Source organism: Pecten maximus, chromosome 2 (genome assembly GCF_902652985.1).
Source record: "Pecten maximus chromosome 2, xPecMax1.1, whole genome shotgun sequence".
Lineage (NCBI taxonomy): Eukaryota > Metazoa > Mollusca > Bivalvia > Pectinida > Pectinidae > Pecten > Pecten maximus.
The window spans coordinates 21585572-21609638 of NC_047016.1; the positions used below are offsets into that span (position 1 = coordinate 21585572).

The window sequence follows — 24067 nt, forward strand, 5'->3', positions numbered from 1 at the left end:
TAAAAGAAGGCGAGACTTACCGACCATATAATGTGTTTTGATAGAAGTTGTTCTTGGTACAGATAAATTCTTATATGGCACGTTTTATAGACCTCCCTACTTCATCTGTTATCACGTGGTTTCATATCTCACAATCTATAGAATTAGCTTGTAACACAGGTATATCTAATATTGTACTAACGAGTGACTTTAATTCTAACTTTAAGTTGAACACCAGACCTCTCGTGTGCACGACATGCTTACCTGATTCAATCTTTCATAACTTGTAGAATTACTTGTATACTAAAGTTTCTACCTCGTTTATAGATGTGTATGTACTAGCGACGTTAGTTTGATCAGTAAATGTCTTGTTAGAGAAAGTTCCCTCGGCCGACCCGTTAGTGTCACTGTCTACTGCTCGCTTCATATTGTCAAGCCTGTGCAACACAGCTTCAAGCGTAACATTTGGCTCTTTGACCGTGCGAATTACGATTTATTTAAAGATAGATATAAAACTTTGTTAACTGGAATATAAGTTGGTGACATTAATATGTTGGTCAAAAACTTTACTGGTATATTGCTCAACATTGCTAAAACTTGTATCCCAAACAACCTTGGATGTCCAATGAAATACAATGGCAAATTCGGAAAATGAAGCGTGCACATAAAAGAGCCAAACGTTCGCTTGCCGATGCTCATTGGACAAAATTTCTTCAAATCCGTATGAAAGAGTAAGCACTGTTAAACTGGCTAAAGTTGCATATGTTTACAATCTCTGTGGGAAACATAGAAAACCTCCTAATCTCAGTATGAAGAATTGGTGGAAAACTGTTTACTTATTAGTCCAAAAAAGATATTATATTTAATCCTGATTGCTCTAAAGCCACTGACTTAAGGAAGCTGCAGAAATTGTATGTCACCTTTTAAGCACCCTCTTTAACACATCCCTAAAAGCTGACGTTTTCCCTCAAGAATGGAAGACTGCAAATGTAACTCTCGTGCATAAAGAAGACAAATATATATGAACCAATTACAGGCCTATCTCTTTATTCTTCATCGATGGTAAATTGATGGAAATATACATATCTACAGCTTTTTTTGCATTCTCACTCTCTACTATCTCCCCTCCAATCCGGATTTAGATTTCATCCGTTAATCACTTTCTTGCGATCACTCGTGACATTTACTCTGCTCTAGATAATGGTAAAGAAATAAGAATATTTTTGTGATATAAGTACAGCGTTTGGTCTTTGCATAAGAGACTTCTGAGTAAACTATCTGGTGTCAGAATTCGAGGCTCACTTCTAAAATGTTTAGAAAAATACCTTTCAATGGAAAATTTTCTTATTGGTCGAATATTAAGGCCGGAGTTCCCCAGAGTTTTTGGTCCATTTTATTTTCAGCTATTCAATGATATAACGAAAAGCATCGATCATGTAATTTGCAGATGACACCTCTTTGTACGTCATTATTGATACTCGTAGAAATAATGATGTTTGGACCAATCATATCAACTATATGAAAACGATGATTTCGCCAAGAATTAACATTTTATGCAAATTTAAGTTCACTCTTGACCGTACTTGTCTTCAGATCTTGTATTTTACACTTATTTGGCCTATTTCTGAATATGGTGCTATACTTCAGCTAAATCTGACTTGATAGAAAATCGTCAGTTACAGGCAACACGTCTTGTTACTGGATTAACTAGGTCAACTACATGGTTGGATACTTTTTTCTTGAACAGGCTGGATCCCTCTAGAGAAAAGACGCAAACATCACAAAATTATTAATTTCCACAAAATGGTGTATGGTCTGCTTTCTCAGTATCTCCAAGAAATCCTTCCTCAACATACTAACAGTATACATGATCTTAATAGTCTTCTTGGCAACAACTTTCATCCACCTCTCTGTTGTACAAATCATTATATGAAACCGTTTCTGCCATCTGTAATTAGCCTCTGTAACTCTTTGACGGATTCAATTAGAAGTTGAAAAATCACTTAAATGTTCTAGACCTCAAAGTTCCAGCTTAATATAACGTATTAAGTGGTAGCAGACTGGGTCAGATTCACCATGTAAGATTAAGGATGGACTACAATTTCCTAAAATTGTATTTGTTTTATTTGTATAACGCAGAAACCTTGTAAATTGTCAGTTATGCTCATGTAACCAAGAAGACGAGACTAACGAACACTTTTTATTATATTGTCGACTTTTCTCTTACCTTGCCATTCGAAGTAACAAATGAGGAAAGTCTTTGATTTTTCGTGTGTCCAGAACCTTATTATCAAATCGAAGAGATTCGAGTGTTTGTCCATTGGCCCAATATGTAGCGTGGCGCTTTACACTTTTAGACTTGCTTAATGGCATAGAAAACTTAGCCTTTTTAAATTATCTTGCTTGTTCACTTCCTCTTTACTCCCCTTAGTTTTTTTTTACCTCTCTCCGTGTCTTCTCACATCCATGTATACACGTATTTACCCCTATCAATTTATTTCCTGCCCGGCGCCTTATCTAAACAGCTTATGGACTTAAGAAACGGAGACGGATTTATATAAGTAAAACTTGTTTTGAATCCGATTCATATACAGAAAAATACACCGTCATCAAAAAGCCAAACAGCAGAAATTATATTTTTGGGGATGTCGTTTATATAGAGACAAAAAGGACAAAGGCCGATGACAGATCCTTGAGGCAACCATAACGTTACTTTGACGGGTTCAGATTTTTGGCCATTCAAAAGCACACACTGTTCCCTGTCTGATTGTAAACTTTCTATCCAGGCGTTGACTTTATCCTTTACTCTAAACTTGTGACGGAGTAGAAAATGATTCACTCTGTCAAACGCCTAAGATAAGTCCATGATGAGGACATCGCTCTGCTTTCCACGATTTATAGCCTGTGATACATCCTCTAGGAAACCTAAAAGCTGACTCTCGCATGATTGAAATTTGCAGAAACCGTAGTGGAGTCGGTACAGGATGCCATGGTTGTCAGCATGGTTCATAATGTTGGATGTGATACATATGCTTACTTCCTATACATCACTTATTTGATGCAAATGAGTATCAGTCTCCGTTTCCGTCACAAGGCAATATTTTTAGCCACAATCCTGTTTTTCTTCGCCATTTCAATACAGACATCAGGAATCGTACATGACACAACGATTTAACCGTAACCCCAGTACACTAGGGATTCTTTTGGATAAAAACAATATTGTACTGCTTAAAAGCGACATTAATATAAAACCACAACTTGCATTATATCGCGCAACTCTTAATTACTTCCTAAGATGTGGAAATTCTATTATACAAACATGAAATAAAGATATATTTGAAGAAAATGCGAGCAAAGCATTGGTTTTTGACACTGTCGATAAGACAGTGTTTGCACATTCAGTAGGGAATTACACTAAATATTTTAGACAGTTAAGTCACCGAAACATTCTCTCAACCCATGCACATCATTGTAAGTAAAAGAATATGTTTAGAAAAGTAATTGTGCTTCCCTTGTTGGTCACCTTGCCGCATCTGTACCGACACCCCATATCCCACAATACCGTATCCCCAATTTTGAGGCTGCACACGGTGCTTTGCTTCATCCGTAGCACATTGCGAAGCATTTCTGTAACTATGATCAAAATGGTGTTACATTCACGTCATGTGATCGAGATTGTATCAAAGGGCTCACAGATGCAGTCCCGATTAACATTGAGGTAATGGGAGACTGCGCCTCAAATGCAGATATTGCTTAATAAATGTTTGGCGTAAATCAGAATAAAATGGACACTGCTATGGGAAATGAAATTCATCTTCAGTGTCTTCTAAAACACAACGTGTACACACTCTGTTAAAGTTTTACATCTTTTCTGTCTAGGAATACCATGCGTTCTACCATCTTCTATATCTAGATCATGCGTCCTTATTTTAATATACATCTTTTGTAAGCTGTATCGATTGTCTTAATAAGATAAAACTGCAGACAAAATTTATCGTCTAATTGTTAATATAACCAGTTCTGGTATAATTCTGATAATATTATCTTGTTTGTACACATCATTAATTCTATTTTCTATTATATCATAGGCACACCGATCCACCTCATTTCTATCACATAGATAAGCTAATCCTGTTTTTTTCTTGTTACTTCATCTACGTTAATTATCCGTACGACATTCAACCCAATTATGTAATCCAGACATAGTTTTAACACACATTTAGTGGTACATTTAAATTTTAGCCAAAACTTTGAAATGTTCAGGTGTCTGGTATAATGTATAATGGGAACATTCCTAATTCTACATCGAAAATCTTATTCTGTAGTGTTATTAAATCTAAGTAGCATTTTGCAAAATTCGTGTACACCTTTACTACATCTAGAGCTTTATAATGTCCCCATTTCTCACTGGCATAGCCTAAAATTTACTATTAACAGCATTGTAGGCTTTTCTGTCTTGGTTAGCAACATGAATTAAGATTGAATTAAATTTTCCGTTGTAAGTGAAATGCATTCCAAGATAATTAAATTCATCAACTAATTATATATCTGCATAATTGTAAGACCAATTTTCATTGTCACCCAGGGTTCCTCCATTTTTAGATAATTATATTTTTTCAGTCATTATTAGCAACGCATCTGCCATATCTTGGAGATACTTCGGCAGATGAAATATCTTTATATAAAACGAAGGCCAAGCGTGTTTGCTTATAGCGACAATATAATGTGCTAAATATATTAATTATAATTTGATAGTTGAATTGATTTCGAAAAAAAATGTTGGTGGTAACTTCGTTAAAGAAATATAAACAATTCCTTATGGCTCTCTCTCTCTCTCTCTCTCTCTCTCTCTCTCTCTCTCTCTCTCTCTCCACAGTAAAAAATACATCAAAACATAAATAAATAAGAGTATTTCCTTTTGTTTTTACGTTTAAAAAGTCTTCGTGATTCACTGAACTTGTCAATGTTATACGAAGAAAGAGAGGTAACTCTCGTACAAAATGATTATATGACTTATGTAAACTACAAAGTAAGACATTACTTCAGCGAGTTATGTATGAATTGTGTGTTACTCCTTGTTTCTGAGTCGAGTATTGAGTCGTGTGTTACTCCTACATAATAATGAGTTGGGTATGAATGGTATGTACCTCCTTCATAATAATGAGTTGGGTATGAATGGTATATTACTCCTACATAATAATGAGTTGGGTATGAATGGTATATTACTCCTACATAATAATGAGTTGGGTATGAATGGTATATTACTCCTACATAATAATGAGTTGGGTATGAATGGTATGTTACTCCTTCATAATAATGAGTTGGGTATGAATGGTATATAACTCCTACATAATAATGAGTTGGGTATGAATGGTATATAACTCCTACATAATAATGAGTTGGGTATGAATGGTATATAACTCCTTCATAATAATGAGTTGGGTATGAATGGTATATTACTCCTTCATAATAATGAGTTGGGTATGAATGGTATGTTACTCCTACATAATAATGAGTTGGGTATGAATGGTATATTACTCCTACATAATAATGATTTGGGTATGAATGGTATGTAACTCCTACATAATGAGTTGGGTATGAATGGTATATTACTCCTACATAATAATGAGTTGGGTATGAATGGTATATTACTCCTACATAATGAGTTGGGTATGAATGGTATATTACTCCTACATAATGAGTTGGGTATGAATGGTATATTACTCCTACATAATAATGAGTTGGGTATGAATGGTATGTACCTCCTTCATAATAATGAGTTGGGTATGAATGGTATGTACCTCCTTCATAATAATGAGTTGGGTATGAATGGTATATTACTCCTACATAATAATGAGTTGGGTATGAATGGTATGTACCTCCTTCATAATAATGAGTTGGGTATGAATGGTATATTACTCCTACATAATAATGATTTGGGTATGAATGGTATATTACCACTACATAATAATGAGTTGGGTATGAATGGTATGTAACTCCTACATAATAATGAGTTGGGTATGAATGGTATATTACTCCTACATAATAATGAGTTGGGTATGAATGGTATATTACTCCTACATAATAATGAGTTGGGTATGAATGGTATATTACTCCTACATAATAATGAGTTGGGTATGAATGGTATATTACTCCTACATAATAATGAGTTGGGTATGAATGGTATATTACTCCTACATAATAATGAGTTGGGTATGAATGGTATGGTACTCCTACATAATAATGAGTTGGGTATGAATGGTATGGTACTCCTACATAATAATGAGTTGGGTATGAATGGTATATTACTCCTACATAATAATGAGTTGGGTATGAATGGTATATTACTCCTACATAATAATGAGTTGGGTATGAATGGTATATTACTCCTACATAATAATGAGTTGGGTATGAATGGTATGTTACTCCTACATAATAATGAGTTGGGTATGAATGGTATGTTACTCCTACATAATAATGAGTTGGGTATGAATGGTATGGTACTCCTACATAATAATGAGTTGGGTATGAATGGTATATTACTCCTACATAATAATGAGTTGGGTATGAATGGTATATTACTCCTACATAATAATGAGTTAGGTATGAATGGTATATTACTCCTACATAATAATGAGTTGGGTATGAATGGTATGTTACTCCTACATAATAATGAGTTGGGTATGAATGGTATGTACTCCTACATAATAATGAGTTGGGTATGAATGGTATGGTACTCCTACATAATAATGAGTTGGGTATGAATGGTATGGTACTCCTACATAATAATGAGTTGGGTATGAATGGTATATTACTCCTACATAATAATGAGTTGGGTATGAATGGTATGTTACTCCTACATAATAATGAGTGATGTATGAATGGTATATTACTCCTACATAATAATGAGTTGGGTATGAATGGTATATTACTCCTACATAATAATGAGTTGGGTATGAATGGTATGTTACTCCTACATAATAATGAGTTGGGTATGAATGGTATGTTACTCCTACATAATAATGAGTTGGGTATGAATGGTATATTACTCCTACATAATAATGAGTTGGGTATGAATGGTATATTACTCCTACATAATAATGAGTTGGGTATGAATGGTATATTACTCCTACATAATAATGAGTTGGGTATGAATGGTATATTACTCCTACATAATAATGAGTTGGGTATGAATGGTATATTACTCCTACATAATAATGAGTTGGGTATGAATGGTATATTACTCCTACATAATAATGAGTTGGGTATGAATGGTATATTACTCCTACATAATAATGAGTTGGGTATGAATGGTATATTACTCCTACATAATAATGAGTTGGGTATGAATGGTATATTACTCCTACATAATAATGAGTTGGGTATGAATGGTATATTACTCCTACATAATAATGAGTTGGGTATGAATGGTATATTACTCCTACATAATAATGAGTTGGGTATGAATGGTATATTACTCCTACATAATAATGAGTTGGGTATGAATGGTATATTACTCCTACATAATAATGAGTTGGGTATGAATGTACTCCTACATAATAATGAGTTGGGTATGAATGGTATATTACTCCTACATAATAATGAGTTGGGTATGAATGGTATATTACTCCTACATAATAATGAGTTGGGTATGAATGGTATATTACTCCTACATAATAATGAGTTGGGTATGAATGGTATATTACTCCTACATAATAATGAGTTGGGTATGAATGGTATAGTACTCCTACATAATAATGAGTTGGGTATGAATGGTATATTACTCCTACATAATAATGAGTTGGGTATGAATGGTATATTACTCCTACATAATAATGAGTTGGGTATGAATGGTATATTACTCCTACATAATAATGAGTTGGGTATGAATGGTATATTACTCCTACATAATAATGAGTTGGGTATGAATGGTATATTACTCCTACATAATAATGAGTTGGGTATGAATGGTATATTACTCCTACATAATAATGAGTTGGGTATGAATGGTATATTACTCCTACATAATAATGAGTTGGGTATGAACGGTATGGTACTCCTACATAATAATGAGTTGGGTATGAATGGTATATTACTCCTACATAATAATGAGTTAGGTATGAATGGTATATTACTCCTACATAATAATGAGTTGGGTATGAATGGTATGTTACTCCTACATAATAATGAGTTGGGTATGAATGGTATGTACCTCCTTCATAAAATGAGTTGGGTATGAATGGTATATTACTCCTACATAATAATGAGTTGGGTATGAATGGTATATTACTCCACATAATAATGAGTTGGGTATGAATGGTATGTTACTCCTACATAATAATGAGTTAGGTATGAATGGTATGTTACTCCTACATAATAATGAGTTGGGTATGAATGGTATATTACTCCTACATAATAATGAGTTGGGTATGAATGGTATGTTACTCCTACATAATAACGAGTTGGGTATGAATGGTAAGTTACTCCTACATAATAATGAGTTGGGTATGAATGGTATGTTACTCCTACATAATAATGAGTTGGGTATGAACTGTGACTATACTCTTACTCCTACATGGTAACTCATTGTCTTTAGAGTTGTATATGAGCTGTGAGTTACCCTGACAAACAATAGATTTGGATATGTGTTCGAGAAGAGTTTCTCCAAGCTCCATAAACAAAAATTTAAAACTACGACCATTAATGAGATTTTTTTTCGAATTTTATTTTCATCCAATGAAATAATGTTTTATATAGGATTCTTAATTTGATAATTTACATAATTACAGTGTCATTTCATTAACAAATTATATATATTTATATCCAAGTGATAAAATCGTTTCAGAAAGAAATCAAGTAAAAAATACCATGGCCATTATCAGTCTATGTACACTAAAATTATTTTTTACAATCAAAATCTGACAAAATGTGAATAAATCTACAATATAATCATAGCATATGTTCAAATTCACACAAATTATAAAACAAATGTGACAGTCCTCACACAGTAAAGTACAACAAATGTGACAATCCTCACACAATAAAGTACCATTAATGTGACAGTCCTCACACAATAAAGTACAACAGATGTGACAATCCTCACACAGTAAAGTACAACAGATGTGACAATCCTCACACAGTAAAGTACAACAGATGTGACAATCCTCACACAGTAAAGTACAACAAATGTGACAATCCTCACACAGTAAAGTACACCAAATGTGACAGTCCTCACACAATAAAGTACAACAGATGTGACAATCCTCACACAGTAAAGTACAACAAATGTGACAATCCTCACACAGTAAAGTACACCAAATGTGACAGTCCTCACACAATAAAGTACAACAGATGTGACAATCCTCACACAGTAAAGTACAACAAATGTGACAATCCTCACACAGTAAAGTACACCAAATGTGACAGTCCTCACACAATAAAGTACAACAGATGTGACAATCCTCACACAGTAAAGTACCATTAATGTGACAATCCTCACACAGTAAAGTACCATTAATGTGACAGTCCTCACACAGTAAAGTACAACAAATGTGACAGTCCTCACACAGTAAAGTACCATTAATGTGACAATCCTCACCCCTTGTAAAGTACAACAAATGTGACAGTCCTCACACAGTAAAGTACCATAAATGTGACAATCCTCACACAAAGTACAACAAATGTGACAATCCTCACACAGTAAAGTACAACAAATGTGACAATCCTCACACAGTAAAGTACAACAAATGTGACAATCCTCACACAGTAAAGTACAACAAATGTGACAATCCTCACACAGTAAAGTACAACAAATGTGACAATCCTCACACAGTAAAGTACAACAAATGTGACAATCCTCACACAGTAAAGTACCACAAATGTGACAATCCTCACACAGTAAAGTACCACAAATGTGACAGTCCTCACACAGTAAAGTACCATCAAATGTGACAGTCCTCACACAGTAAAGTACAACAAATGTGACAATCCTCACACAATAAAGTACAACAAATGTGACAATCCTCACACAGTAAAGTACAACAAATGTGACAATCCTCGCACAGTAAAGTACAACAAATGTGACTCTGATATAACAACAAGGAGTGTTACGTTTTGTCTCTTTATTACATTTTTACAAGTGAAATATCAAAAATTATTCATTCTATAAAAGTGATATTTTTCACTAGTGAAGAATATCATATTTTTCACTAGTGAAAAATATCACTTTTGCTGATTTGACCAATCAAATTAATGATTAGAAAATACCAAAATAATTGACCAATCAGAAAGCCGACTTATATGTCAGCACCTGGACAGGGGAAACTACTTTTTTTGTTTACAAATTATCGCTGTAGTCCTAGTTAGCATACGGGGTAGGGTTTTCGTTGATAAAAAATGTAATAAACAGAATATCTAACAGTGTCTTCAGAAAAACCAAATATATTTCACTCGTGTGGCTAATATTTTGATATTTTTCACGAGTGCGCAGCACAAGTGAAAAATATCAAAATATTAGCCACACGCGTGAAATATATTTGGTATTACTGAAGACACTGTTAGATATCCTCTATTTCTCAGAATTTGGAGACATCTCTCAAAGCATCATGGGTGTTGGTACACCTGGCAATGGAGACATCTCATGAAACATAAATTCCACACCACTATCAGAGGATAAAAGTAATAGATAGGCAAGTACATGCACAACAATTACTGGAGGAAATAATGTCCACATACAATGTACACAAAACTATCTGAGGACGAGTCCAACTAGTTTATCAGATTTGGAGCACAAGATCATTGTCGCCGACAAGTCAACACCAAAGTGATTCTATATCTATAGAACAAACTCATTTTCATGTACACACCATTACCATATATATAGTGATTTCCAGATCTATAGAACAAACTCATTTTCATGAAGTGATTACCAGATCTATAGAACAAACTCATTTTCATTCAGTGATTATCAGATCTATAGAACAAACTCATTTTCATGTACACATCCTTACAAGGTACAAACCATAGCTGTAGGAATCACTTTCTGCTTCACACCATTCCCAGAGGACGTAACAGTTTCCACACTTTTACCACAGAACATAAACAACAGTTGGAAACCCGTTTAAAATATTGATAACTATTGTTTGTATGATATGGTATAAAATGGGTCAGAGAGGACAACTGCCTACATACACTGTAATAGACCTCACACACAAGGAAGGTGTGTACATAACATGACTACTTTAAATCTTATGACAAAGCCATTTATGTTAAAATATAATTATAAAAATTATGATTTATTTTAGTAAAATATATAGTTTGATTTTCTAATCTGGCCAAATTTCACTAGGTAATCTTTATTATGAACATATTTCACACATTAATTGTGTGCCAATATAGTTAACTTTAATAAAATTGATAACACCAATTCCTACACTGTAGTTATTTACATTTCATTAAATTATAAGCACTTTGTTCTAGCAAGGTAAAGGAGATGCATAAAGGCACATATCCATATATATATATATGTACAAATTTGGTTTGTTTGGTTGAAATTATTTAACATCCTATTAACAGCCAGGGTCATTTAAGGACATGCTATAATTTGGAGGTGGAGGAAAGCTAGAGTACCCCGAGATAACACACCAGCCTAAGGTCAGTACCTGACAACTACCCAAAGTTATGAACTCGTGACCCAGAGGTGGAGGGCTAGTGATAAAGTGTCTGGACACCTTAACCAGTGCAGCCCCTTATACTACACATGTATAAAACTTCTGCTATAAACAACTTAAGATACATACATATGCAGTCAATATGTTAAGACAAGAAGAAAGTCTTGTTCATAAAAATTTACGAATAGCTCAGTAAAAAAAAGATATGATCATATCATAAAGTTTATGATTATCTACACAAAAACAATAAAAAAAACAACAAGAGACTGATGAAACATCTAAGGATATATTCCTAATAACCTGTTGGTACATGTACATACAGGATGTAGCTCATTTGGGAGTGTGTGGTACATATTTTTCTACATTAAGGACTACAATTAAAAAAAAAAAATGCCATTAACTAAAATTAAGTCACAAATGAAAACACATTGTCAAAAACTAGCAGTGTACTTGGCCTTGTTGTGAATTAACAGGAATGCTTTGTCAAAAATAACTATATTAGCTCCTATAGTTTTCAATAACCAACTGAATTCTGGTTTAAATAACAGTAGATTTTTTTATAAACATATATCCTATTTTATAATAGGTTATAAAACAACAAAAGAACAGCCCAACTCCCCTACTGAGGGTATAAGTTTTCTGATTAAATAACATATATAATGAGTGATCCAACATGGATAGAAACCCAAAAGCTTCTCAAACCACTAAGTATATATGGGCTGCTTCAATTTCTTCACAATGAAAAAGTGAAATTGTATTAAGAGTAATGAAATGAAAGACTAACCATATCCATTCAACCCTTCCAACCACAAGTAACTGAAGTGGCCTCTGCCATTCATTTATCATGTTAGTTCCAACATGGTCAGTAGGCGTGAACGGCTTAAACTCGAGGGTAACATAAATAACACAATACTTCATAGTACAATGTTAACATTCATGTAAAATGACTACTATTTCTAAGTTAACTTCATGACTGCAGTAATATAGTTACTGCTTGAAATAAGTGTGCTAAAATATAAAAAAAAATAACGTCCATTTAAGCCATTTAAGGCCCCGTGGACATAAGAACAGTATTGACTTAACACATCACAGTAATGACTTAACACATCACAGTAATGACTTAACACATCACAGTAATGACTTATCACAACACAGTAATGATTTAATACATCACAGCAATGTCTTAACACATCACAGTAATGTCTTAACACATCACAGTAATGACTTAACACATCACAGCAATGTCTTAACACATCACAGTAATGACTTATCACATCACAGTAATGATTTAACACATCACAGTAATGACTTAACACATCACAGTAATGACTTAACACATCACAGTAATGACTTAACACATCACAGCAATGACTTAACACGTCACAGTAGTGACTTAACACATCACAGTAGTGACTTAACACATCACAGTAATGTCTTAACACATCACAGTAATGACTTAACACATCACAGTAGTGACTTAACAACTCACAGAAGTGATTTAACACACCACCGTAATGACTTATCACATCACAGTAATGACTTATCACATCACAGTAATGACTTAACACATCACAGTAATGACTTAACACATCACAGTAATGACTTATCACATCACAGTAATGATTTAACACATCACAGTAATGACTTAACACATCACAGCAATGTCTTAACACATCACATTAATGACTTTACACATCACAGAAGTGATTTAACACACCACAGTAATGACTTATCACATCACAGTAATGACTTAACACATCACAGTAATGACTTAACACATCACAGTAATGACTTAACACATCACAGTAATGACTTAACACATCACAGCAATGTCTTAACACATCACATTAATGACTTAACACATCACAGTAATGACTTAACACATCACAGTAATGACTTAACACATCACAGTAGTGACTTAACACATCACAGTAATGAATAAACACATCACAGTAGTGACTTAACTCACAGAAGTGATTTAACACACCACAGTAATGACTTATCACATCACAGTAATGACTTAACACATCACAGTAATGACTTAACACATCACAGTAATGATTTGATACATCACAGCAATGTCTTAACACATCACAGTAATGACTTAACACATCACAGTAATGACTTAACACATCACAGTAATGACTTATCACATCACAGTAATGACTTAACACATCACAGTAGTGACTTAACAACTCACAGAAGTGATTTAACACACCACCGTAATGACTTATCACATCACAGTAATGACTTAACATATCACAGTAATGACTTATCACATCACAGTAATGATTTGATACATCACAGTAATGTCTTAACACATCACAGTAATGACTTAACACATCACAGTAATGACTTAACACATCACAGTAATGTCTTAACACATCACAGTAATGACTTAACACATCATAGTAATGACTTAACACATCACAGTAATGACTTAACACATCATAGTAATGACTTAATACATCACAGTAATGACTTAACACATCACAGTAATGACTTAATACATTACATAGTACCAAGAAAAAATCCACAAAGCAATGACTGCCATGGTCATGTTTGTGACAGTTTATTTCATGACTTATGAACGCTTTATCAAATATTGGCTATTATTTTGAAAGACAAGAGAGCATGTTTATCGAGCCATTTGACAAAAGCTGATATGTAGTAGTGTCAAATGAAACATTATCATGTAGCTATATCATAAGTATACATCTGGAATGAGCATGAACTTGAGAATCATTTTGGCATACGTGTATGTTTTAAAAAGACATACTTCATTGTCCATTTATTCAAGAAAAGGTGTGACCAAAATCAAAATTACAGAAAATACATGAAAGATTTTACCGTGTTGACAACACAGTGGGTATAAAAGTTATTAACAAGTAGTAATGTTAGCAGGCCTTAAAAAAACAAAGACATAGTCATCATGATTCCCCGTCCATGCAAATATTGTATTTATTACATGAAATTAAAGGGGGCAACATACATAAAAACATGTGACATAGCATTGAGAATAATTATATGTATTTGTGTTAAGTCTTCAAGTTCCTGTGAAAGTTATCATCATAATTAGTAAAAAGTCTACCAAGCAAGTTTCATCAAAATCAGTTATTCCTTCAAAAGATATTGTGCAGAAAGCAATCAGCCAATCAGATCACAGCAGCCACATCAAATAGCCTATTATAGGCGCTGAATATGCCGATAATCAAACTTGATCGAGGGAATGAGGTAACAAGTCTACCGAAAGCGATTCTGAAGGATGGAAGGACGACTGGAACCCATCTGTAAACCCCCCCACCAACTTTGTTGGATGGGGATAAAAACAATAAAGCTTTCTGTAAACATAGTCTTTTCTGAGTAGAAATGTTTAAGATGAGTTATCTTTGGCTGATGAGCTACTTGACCCTTTAAATTTTGCACTTGTCAATTTTCCAAATCTGTCCATCAATCTCTTTTTAAAGTCTGGTTTCTTCCCTCTACCTGAAGAACCTGTTGAACCAGTTGCTGATGATTGTCTTTTGTAGACAATGCTAGACTTCTCTGCTTGTTTAGCAGTGGCAATGTAGGAAGGGTTTGGTGCTGAAAATGAGGTTATTGATGGGGGAGAAATAGAGAGTGACATCGAAGATTCATTCTGAGAGAAGTCACCGCTTAAGTCGACCCAATCGGACCTAATGTCCTCCAAACTTTCACTGGATATCTCCATTTTAATGTCTGAACTGGATGACAGTGATTGTCCGATGGCGCTATCTGGTGAAGATGCCACTGAGGACATTGACCCATTTGAAGAGCAAGATGAGCTTGATCCTTGACCCCAACCACTAGCGACTGGGTCAAGTGGCTGCTTGATAGCAGAGGAGAGACGGTTCCAAAACCACTCCTGTAGATCAACTTTGGTGTAGTCACACAAAGTCACATGACGCAGTATCTGTGGGATTACCTTCATAGGCTCTATGATGACAGGAATGAGTTTCTTGCTCCGAGCACCTTCAAAATACCAAAACAATTGCAATTAAACATTACAAAACTTTTACACATTCAAAAAACAAAACACTTGATACTAGCTATTACTATGTTGGATATGTTTTACTGCATGTATACAGGAGCAGAAGATTCCATAGAACAGTTGATTAAATATGATGCTAGGGAACAATTGGGCAGAATATAAGACAAATGATGAGATTCAACAGAGAACAATAGAACAGAATATGAGGACAGAATGAAAGGATGGGACAGAGAAGAAAGGCAAGACAGAGTAAAATGAATGATGGACAGAGAAGAAAAAGTGGGACAGAGACGAATGAAAAATAGGACAGAGAAGAAAACAGAATAGGGACAAATGAAGAATGGGACAAAAAAAAGAAGACATGACATAGACAAATGAAGGATGGGAACAGAGAAGAAAGACAGGACAATGACAAATGAAGGATGGGACAGAGAAGGAATATATCAGAGGACAAGGGACTATGGAAAAACTGCTATTATTTTCTATTATTTTATTGTTGGTGCCAGTTGATACATTTTTGTCAAAATGTATAAATTTTGTTTAGTGTATAGCATATTAAAATTTCTGGTACTTTCTGTGGAATACATGGGCTTGCAAGAATGGTTTGTGGGTAGACAATAATTAGACCTTGGATGTAAGGCGATTTGATCTGCTACCATTTGATGATGGTGGGCTAAACATAGACCTCGAGTTCAGACAGGACTGAGCACTATAAGTTTTGTGTTTAAATACTTCACTACCAACAATGATTACCAGTACTTACCTGGAGACAAGGCATGAGCAAATTTAGACTGGAAGTCACAGGCACTACTCTGCAGGTAATTATTGGAGAGAATGATGACCATCCTTCGGCAGCTGTAAGAAAGTAAAACAAATCTATACAAAATCTCAAAATTAGCAAGAACTGGACATGTTATCTTTCTTCCAATACCCTCTACAAATGATTTTCTATTAAATCATTAAACAAGCAACTAAAATAAATCCTCAAAGTAATATAAATGACAAATTTATTGTAATTGCATTAGCTACTTCCGGTACTGATCATGTGTGTAAAGTTTCCAGGTACTAATCATGAGTGTAAAGTTTCCAGGTACTATTCATGTTTGTGTAAATTTTCCAGGCACTGATTATGTGTGTAAAGTTTCCAGGTACTAATCATGTGTGTAGAGTTTCCAGGTACTGATCATATGTGTAAAGTTTCCATGTACTATTCATGTTTGTGTAAAGTTTCCAGGTACTGATCATATGTGTAAAGTGTCCAGGTACTAATCATGTGTGTAGAGTTTCCAGGTACTGATCATGTTTGTAAAGTTTCCAGGTACTGATCATGTGTGTAAAGTTTCCAGGTACTAATCATGTGTGTAAAGTTTTCAGGTACTGATCATGTGTGTAAAGTTTCCAGGTACTGATCATGTGTGTAAAGTATCCAGGTACTGATCATGTGTGTAAAGTATCCAGGTACTGATCATGTGTGTAAAGTATCCAGGTACTGATCATGTGTGTAAAGTTTCCAGGTACTGTTCATGTGTGTAAAGTTTCCAGGTACTAATCATGTGTGTAAAGTTTCCAGGTATTGATCATGTGTGTAAAGTATCCAGGTACTGATCATGTGTGTAAAGTTTCCAGGTACTGTTCATGTGTGTAAAGTTTCCAGGTACTGATCATGTGTGTAAAGTTTCCAGGTATTGATCATGTGTATAAAGTTTCCAGGTACTGATCATGTGTGTAAAGTTTCCAGGTACTAATCATGTGTGTAAAGTTTCCAGGTACTGATCATGTGTGTAAAGTTTCAAGGTACTGATCATGTGTGTACAGTTTCATAAAAACCTTTCATAGAGATTTGAGTATTATATCCAAGAAACTGCTTAAACAAAATATTTTCAAACAGTTTATATTAATTAACAGCATGTCCAGTCATACAAGTGCTTATTCATTGTCCCTCGTAATAAACCTTCTGACCTTCAAATTCTGTCTTGAATGTACAAATGGATTTGTTCCACCTGTGTCCACTTACCGTGACTCAATGAGCTTTGCCTCTATAACATATTTAGCTGCACCGGGCAGGTCGTCCCTGCCTGGAATGAACAGCTTCAGTTTGTGCGGTTCACCTTCCAGTGTCTGAATCATATCCTTTACGAAATTGAGATCTTTTCCCTCGTGGTTGTAAGACACAAATGCATCAAAGAACTGGGGGGTGTTGTTGTCAACTACAAAATTCAAATTCTAACAAATGTACTTTAGATATAGTGTGACAGTAGGTTATACACTGAATAACATATAAGAGTTCAATTTTGTCTGTCTATAAAAGTGTATTTTCAATAAATGTAAGCAGAATTATGTCACTTTATTAACAAAGAAACATATTTTGATTTCTTAAAAACTGTTGCTCTCTACTCTTCTTGATAGGGAGATCACGGGAGCTTTGTCTTCGTCTCTATGCCCACAGAGTATTAGAATTACACCTATAAGACATTCAAGGGACTATTATGTCACTGCTTACAATTCTCTTGTTTAAGTATCATTTAGTCTAGTATTATCCCTCTTACATTGTAGTACTATTCCTCTTACATAATATTATTTTTTCTCTTACAGTCTATTACGTTTCCTCTTACAGTCCCTCTTGACTTACAGCTTATAAAAAAACCTTCTCAAGGTCTATAACCCCCCAATTTACAGTCTATCACCGCCCCATTTACAGTCTATTACCGCCCCATTCACAGAGTATTACCACCCCATTTACAGTATATCACCATCCCATTTACAGTATATTACCCCCCATTTACAGTCTATTACCACCCATTTACAGTCCATTACCACCCCAATTACAGTCTATTACCACCCGATTAACAGTATATTACTGCCCCATTTACAGTATATTACCACCCCATTTACAGTCTATTACCACTCCATTTACAGTCTATTAATGCCCCATTTACAGTCCATTACCACCCCATTAACAGTCTATTACCACCCCATTTACAGTCTATTACCGCCCCATTTACAGTCTATTACCGCCCCATTTACAGTCCATTACCATCTCATTTACAGTATATTACCACCCCATTCACAGTCTATTACCACCCAATTTACAGTCTATTACCACCCCATTAACAGTATATTACCAACCCATTTACAGTCTATTACCAACCCATTTACAGTCCATTACCACCCCATTTACAGTCTATTACCACCCCATTAACAGTCTATTAACACCCCATTTACAGTATATAACCGCCCCATTTACAGTCTATTACCAACCCATTTACAGTCCATTACCACCCCATTTACAGTCTATTATCACCCCATTTACAATATATTACCATCCCATGTACAGTTTATTACCACCCCATTTACAGTCTATTACCACCCCATTTACAGTGTATTACCACCCCATTTACAGTGTATTACCCCCCATTTTCAGTATATTACCACCCCATTTACAGTGTATTACCACCCTTTTTACAGTGTATTACCATCCCTTTGAGTCTATTGCCATCCCTTTGAGTCTATTACCATTCCCTTTTAACATTAATTCACTTACTACCCCTAATACACTGACTACAGACCACTTCCTTTTGACAAAACTGATACCCTATACAGAAATATATACACGTATCCTATACCTAATCATTTCCAATACACTGATATGTATTTTACAGATACATTATGACCATCCTGTGGCAGGAAGACTTCTGTATTGAGAGGTATTCACTGTATACACTGTATAGAATCACCTTCCATCCAATGCAAACTTCCTTTCTTTAAACATCCCCTCACTATTTACTCTGGTATTCACTGGATTGATTAATTAGATGTTTAATTCAAATGTCAGAGAACAACTTACCATCCCCTTTACATAAAATGGTCTCCTCGTTAACTTGGTGGTCTGAGCTTTGTGAAACTGCAGAAGATTAAAAATAGATTTTAAACTGAAAATACATTTCAAAACACAAATGATATTAATAAGCGCTAACTTCATTTATATAACAAATAGACTACATGCATTAACATTTTTTTGAATTGTTGAACACAAGATACTTTTCCAGCTTTAGAAGGATGAATATTATATATGTTCAATATTCATCCAACTTACTTATACCCGATGTACTTATTAACAAAGTTTCTCACTCACATTTCACTAAAAGTTTTCTTTTCATGTCCAATGTTTGTTTTTTGTTCTTCAAATTCACTATATACTGTACATTCAGTAAATAGATGCAAAAGTTAGTAGCAGAATTAATCTTTTAGATCTATAGGTCAAAGGTCATGGTCAAGGTCAGCAGGTCTGCTAATGCAGTACCAATAAAGAGGACTTGTCACAAGGAACACACAAGTTAAATATGAAAGCCTTATGTCATACGGTTAAGATATTGTGGTCAAGGTTAATCTTTTTTTAAAGTACATGCACGCACAGGTCAAAGGTCATAGTGAAGGTTAGCAGGTCTGCTTAAGTACCGGATATGAATGAAAAGGCTTGTCACAAGGAACACATATATGTGTCAAATACCTAATTATAAACTGTATCCTGATTAGCATTGACACAGCCCTGTTTTATATATACATTAACCCATATTGAAGACACCCATGACATAATGCTAGGGGTACAGCAACAGCTTCTCTTTTTTCCTGGTGATCGAAAACCTAATCAAACTTCTACCAGTGTATACACACTTATTTCTATATGCATATATTGGCATGAAACAATTTATATAATTTTACATTTATCTCGCACCATACATTTTCTGATACAGTTATTACCAAATTACATTTCAGATAATCAAACTACACATTGTAACTTTAAATTATTATTAAACTACAAAGTTGTTCACTAATAAAGAGTGGTTAGTTTTATACCATCATTACTCTGCACAGGTTGTATCATGTCTTCCTGTCTTTCTTTGTTCCTTAAGAAAGCTTCTACATCTTTTACTGAAAGTATAAAAAAATCTTGTATCAACATCAGATATATAACCTGGATTCCTGGAATTTAAATTCTAGAGTCATATTACAATTATTATTATTATATATATATATACTGTATATTAGTGTGAAGACTTTCTGTTATAGTGTAGGAGGGGGTAGTGTGAAAGTGGAAAGTTTATAAGTCTACTTAATATCTCAGGCTAGCAGCAATATATCCCTTAGGTTAAGTGGTAGGATGTCATGCCCTGAGAGCTGGAGGTCACTAGTTTGAGCCCCAGTGCAGACAGAGTATGTTTCATTACTACTTTCCTTTTTACACATGTCCATTGTAAATTTGTGTAAAAATTCAATTCAATTCAATTTCTTTATTAACTGTGGGCCATATTGCCCATTAGCACATGTTATAATATACAAAGTCGTAATATACGTGAACAGCAATAGAAATTACAAAGTGGAGAACGAGTTCAGAGTTTGTACATATAGCCAGGATCTTATTGGCTTCGAAAATATGATTTGCATGATACAATTCACTGACATAAGTTATATTAAATCTAAAATTCAATATTTAGTCAAATCATGTACTATTGGTTACATATAATATTGATATAATAACAGTATATTAAAAGCTATGTATTTGATCCAAATGAATGATCTCAACGGCGAGGGAGATGCGAGAGTGGTTGGGGATACTCCTACCAGAAACTTGCACATCCCCCGTTGAGATCAGGCAGATCTGATTGTATGGTGAAATACTAATGTGTATCAAGTTAAAATATATGGAGCGAATGTAGGGGAAAGTGAAAAAGTTAAAGACATGCGGCTCGAATCTTATTAGTTTCGAAAATAAATTTGCCTAAACGAGTTAGCTGTTTGATATTATTTACATTCAATAGCTGTATCAATTTAAACATTGAAGGTTTCTGTCAGTAATATTTTTTAATGAGACGACGTCTTAAGTTATTGTACATGTTATATTTCAATATAAAATGGTATTCATCCTCTACTTCAGTCGTTGACTTACAAATTATACAATATCTCTTATGTCGATCGATATTCTTGTAGCGGCCGGTTTCGAAATTCAACGGGTAGTAGTGTGCAGCCAGCCGGGATCGAACCCGTGACACTCGGCTTACTGGTCCGTCGCTCTACCGACTTAGCTAAAGGGAAATTCCCCCTGGCCCGAAGCTAGAATTTACAATTAAAACCCGGCCTGCCACATTTGTTTTGAACAGTTTCGAAATAATAGTTCATATTTTGTTAAATGTTTATTTACAAATGCATTTAATGATAGCGTCAGAGTGTGGATCTCCAATCATTTACAGTTCTTTATTGTTTTCCCACTACAATATGTACAGCAACAGTGGTTATACTGCCTATAGTACTAAAAAAATAACTGATTTACCTATAGCCAATTGACAATCCTTCATGACATCGAATCTGTTGAGAATGTAAAGACCCTCCCACAGGCTGCCCACAGTCGGCGAAACCTGCAGATTGTCTCGTGTTTCCCATTCTTCCAATAATTCCTCGGTCGGGCTTTTCTGCCTTCCGAAGTGTTTGATTTCCAAGTATGAAAATCCGACGAACTCTGCTAAACCATTGTAATCGTTAACATATCCTGTCTCTTCGTCCACGACTTCCGAAGGAGTGTTGAGATGCAGAGCGATGACTCTCCTCACGGAATAGCGAAGTGCAATCAAGGGAATATTGAGGAAGTGATCGGGAAGTCCCAAACTCTCTCCATTCCCGTCGATTACCTCTGGCATTTGTAAACTCATTTCGTTAATTCAAAGGAATCCCGATACCAGAGACAGAGTTTCAAAACATCCAACATCTACATCTTGGTAACAAATTCAATGTCTAGGCGAAAATACAAACACCCATATGGTCTTGTTTCGCTTGTTTATCGTAAATAAACCTTACTTCCGGGTTCGAGGTGAGCGTAAACAACGACAGTGACTCCTGCAGTAGTTACCTATCGGTAACAAGCGTTGTGGGGACTGTGGAGCAAATGGGGGAATCCCCGTCAAAACGTCAAAACTATTCTGTCGGAACGGAACGTAGGTGGGGCACAGGTACTTGGGGTCAGAAACTAAAGTTATAATGGAATTGTCTAATTTTAATTTCTAACATCATTTCTTGTCTTTTTTTGCACCGATACAACATTGGAATCGATTATAAAGCGCTTAAAAAAAAACCCACCCGTTTCTGGTTGTTATAATACATACATTTTGTATGTATAGAGCTCTATATATTATACCAACCAGAAACGTTGTTTTTTAAAGCTCTTTTAATTAAAATTGGACAATTCCATTATATCTTTAGTTCCTGACCCCAAGTACCTGTGGTTGATATCGTCTTCTGTGCGTAGGGTTGTACATCGTGTAAGTCAAGAAAAAAAAAACATTGCATGTTCAATCTTTATTATAAAACATACATGAGTAGTACCCCGAGTTACAATATGGAACATAATTAAGCTAGCATGTAAGTTTCTAATGGCTTTTTACAAAATAGATTTAAGATGATTTATAATTAGTAGCAGCAGTATGATTATTTTTTCTTCTATAAACCTTAAGGCCTATATATACATGTACCTATAATATAGCTAGGCTTTATAACAATATTCTATTTTTACATGTAGTATATATAGTAGGATTTTTTTTATAAACTTCCAGGTTATCATGTTCTAGGCACCATCTGTGGTCAAAGGTACATGTGCCCTTTATTCTGCCTTTAAACTGTGATAATTATGAAACTGTCGATAGTTAAAATACGAAGCTAGACGCCTAAGATATTTTCTTTTTGCTTCAACATACTATGTCAAATTTGACATAAACTGTACTGCTGCCATCAATTTCAGTGATTTAAGAAACGGATAGAGGAGTGCGCGAAGCATTAAAAGACGTGCATATTTAAAAGGTTTATTTTTGTTATTTTTTCCCGGTGTGATATAATCGTGATGATTCCCCGATCTCTGACTACAGGACACAGTTAACGACCAAGTCTCACTAACATATTCCTTACATATTATGTAGTATGTATGCATCTCAACTTGATCTTCGAAGAATGGAGATTAAAAAGATAATATTTTTGCAGTTCAACCATTATGTTACACAAAGTTGTGATTTTATTTTAAACTTGTCTTTGTTAATATGATACAAATCAATCACACAGGCAAGCTAAATATTTACATAATAATGTAATATTTATTAATGCAGTTATGCCATCTTGGTATGTTGAATGTGATGTGAAATACAGATTTCTGTGCAAAAGTTTAATAAAATCCTCAATAATAATTAACCCAATTTTAGATTTAATGCATGCATGAGAAACAGTGAAAGTCGAAATATTAATTACTCATTAGATACCGCATTAAAGTGTTGTCTTTAGGCATAATGTTAGAGACATTTAATTATTCTAAGAATATGCTGGACTTATAATAGACATGACCTTATTCACAGATAATATAGTTAGTACTAGTAGA

At 34.5% G+C, this 24067-nt stretch overlaps 1 protein-coding gene across 1 annotated transcript; it reads right to left on the reverse strand.

The window, feature by feature from the left end:
* Positions 1-10951: 10951 nt before the first annotated feature.
* LOC117321504 (myeloid differentiation primary response protein MyD88-like) lies at positions 10952-22520 on the reverse strand. The gene is made up of 6 exons (XM_033875928.1): positions 21986-22520; positions 20515-20589; positions 19505-19561; positions 17675-17867; positions 16424-16515; positions 10952-15641 (listed from the first exon to the last, which is right to left on the reverse strand). Exons 1-6 carry the CDS (start codon positions 22359-22361, stop codon positions 15022-15024), a joined length of 1413 nt encoding a protein of 470 aa, XP_033731819.1. The 5' UTR covers positions 22362-22520; the 3' UTR covers positions 10952-15021.
* Between the last annotated feature and the right edge of the window lie 1547 nt (positions 22521-24067).

Bases quoted from the DNA above. Each gene is read 5' to 3' on its own strand.
- LOC117321504 (XM_033875928.1), bottom strand. From the start codon at position 22,361: ATGAGTTTACAAATGCCAGAGGTAATCGACGGGAATGGAGAGAGTTTG. The intron at 20,590-21,985 runs GTAAATCAGTTA...TTATACTTTCAG, and splicing joins GGATTGTCAATTGGCTATAG to TAAAAGATGTAGAAGCTTTC. The intron at 19,562-20,514 runs GTATAAAACTAA...AATCTTCTGCAG, and splicing joins ACCTGTGCAGAGTAATGATG to TTTCACAAAGCTCAGACCAC.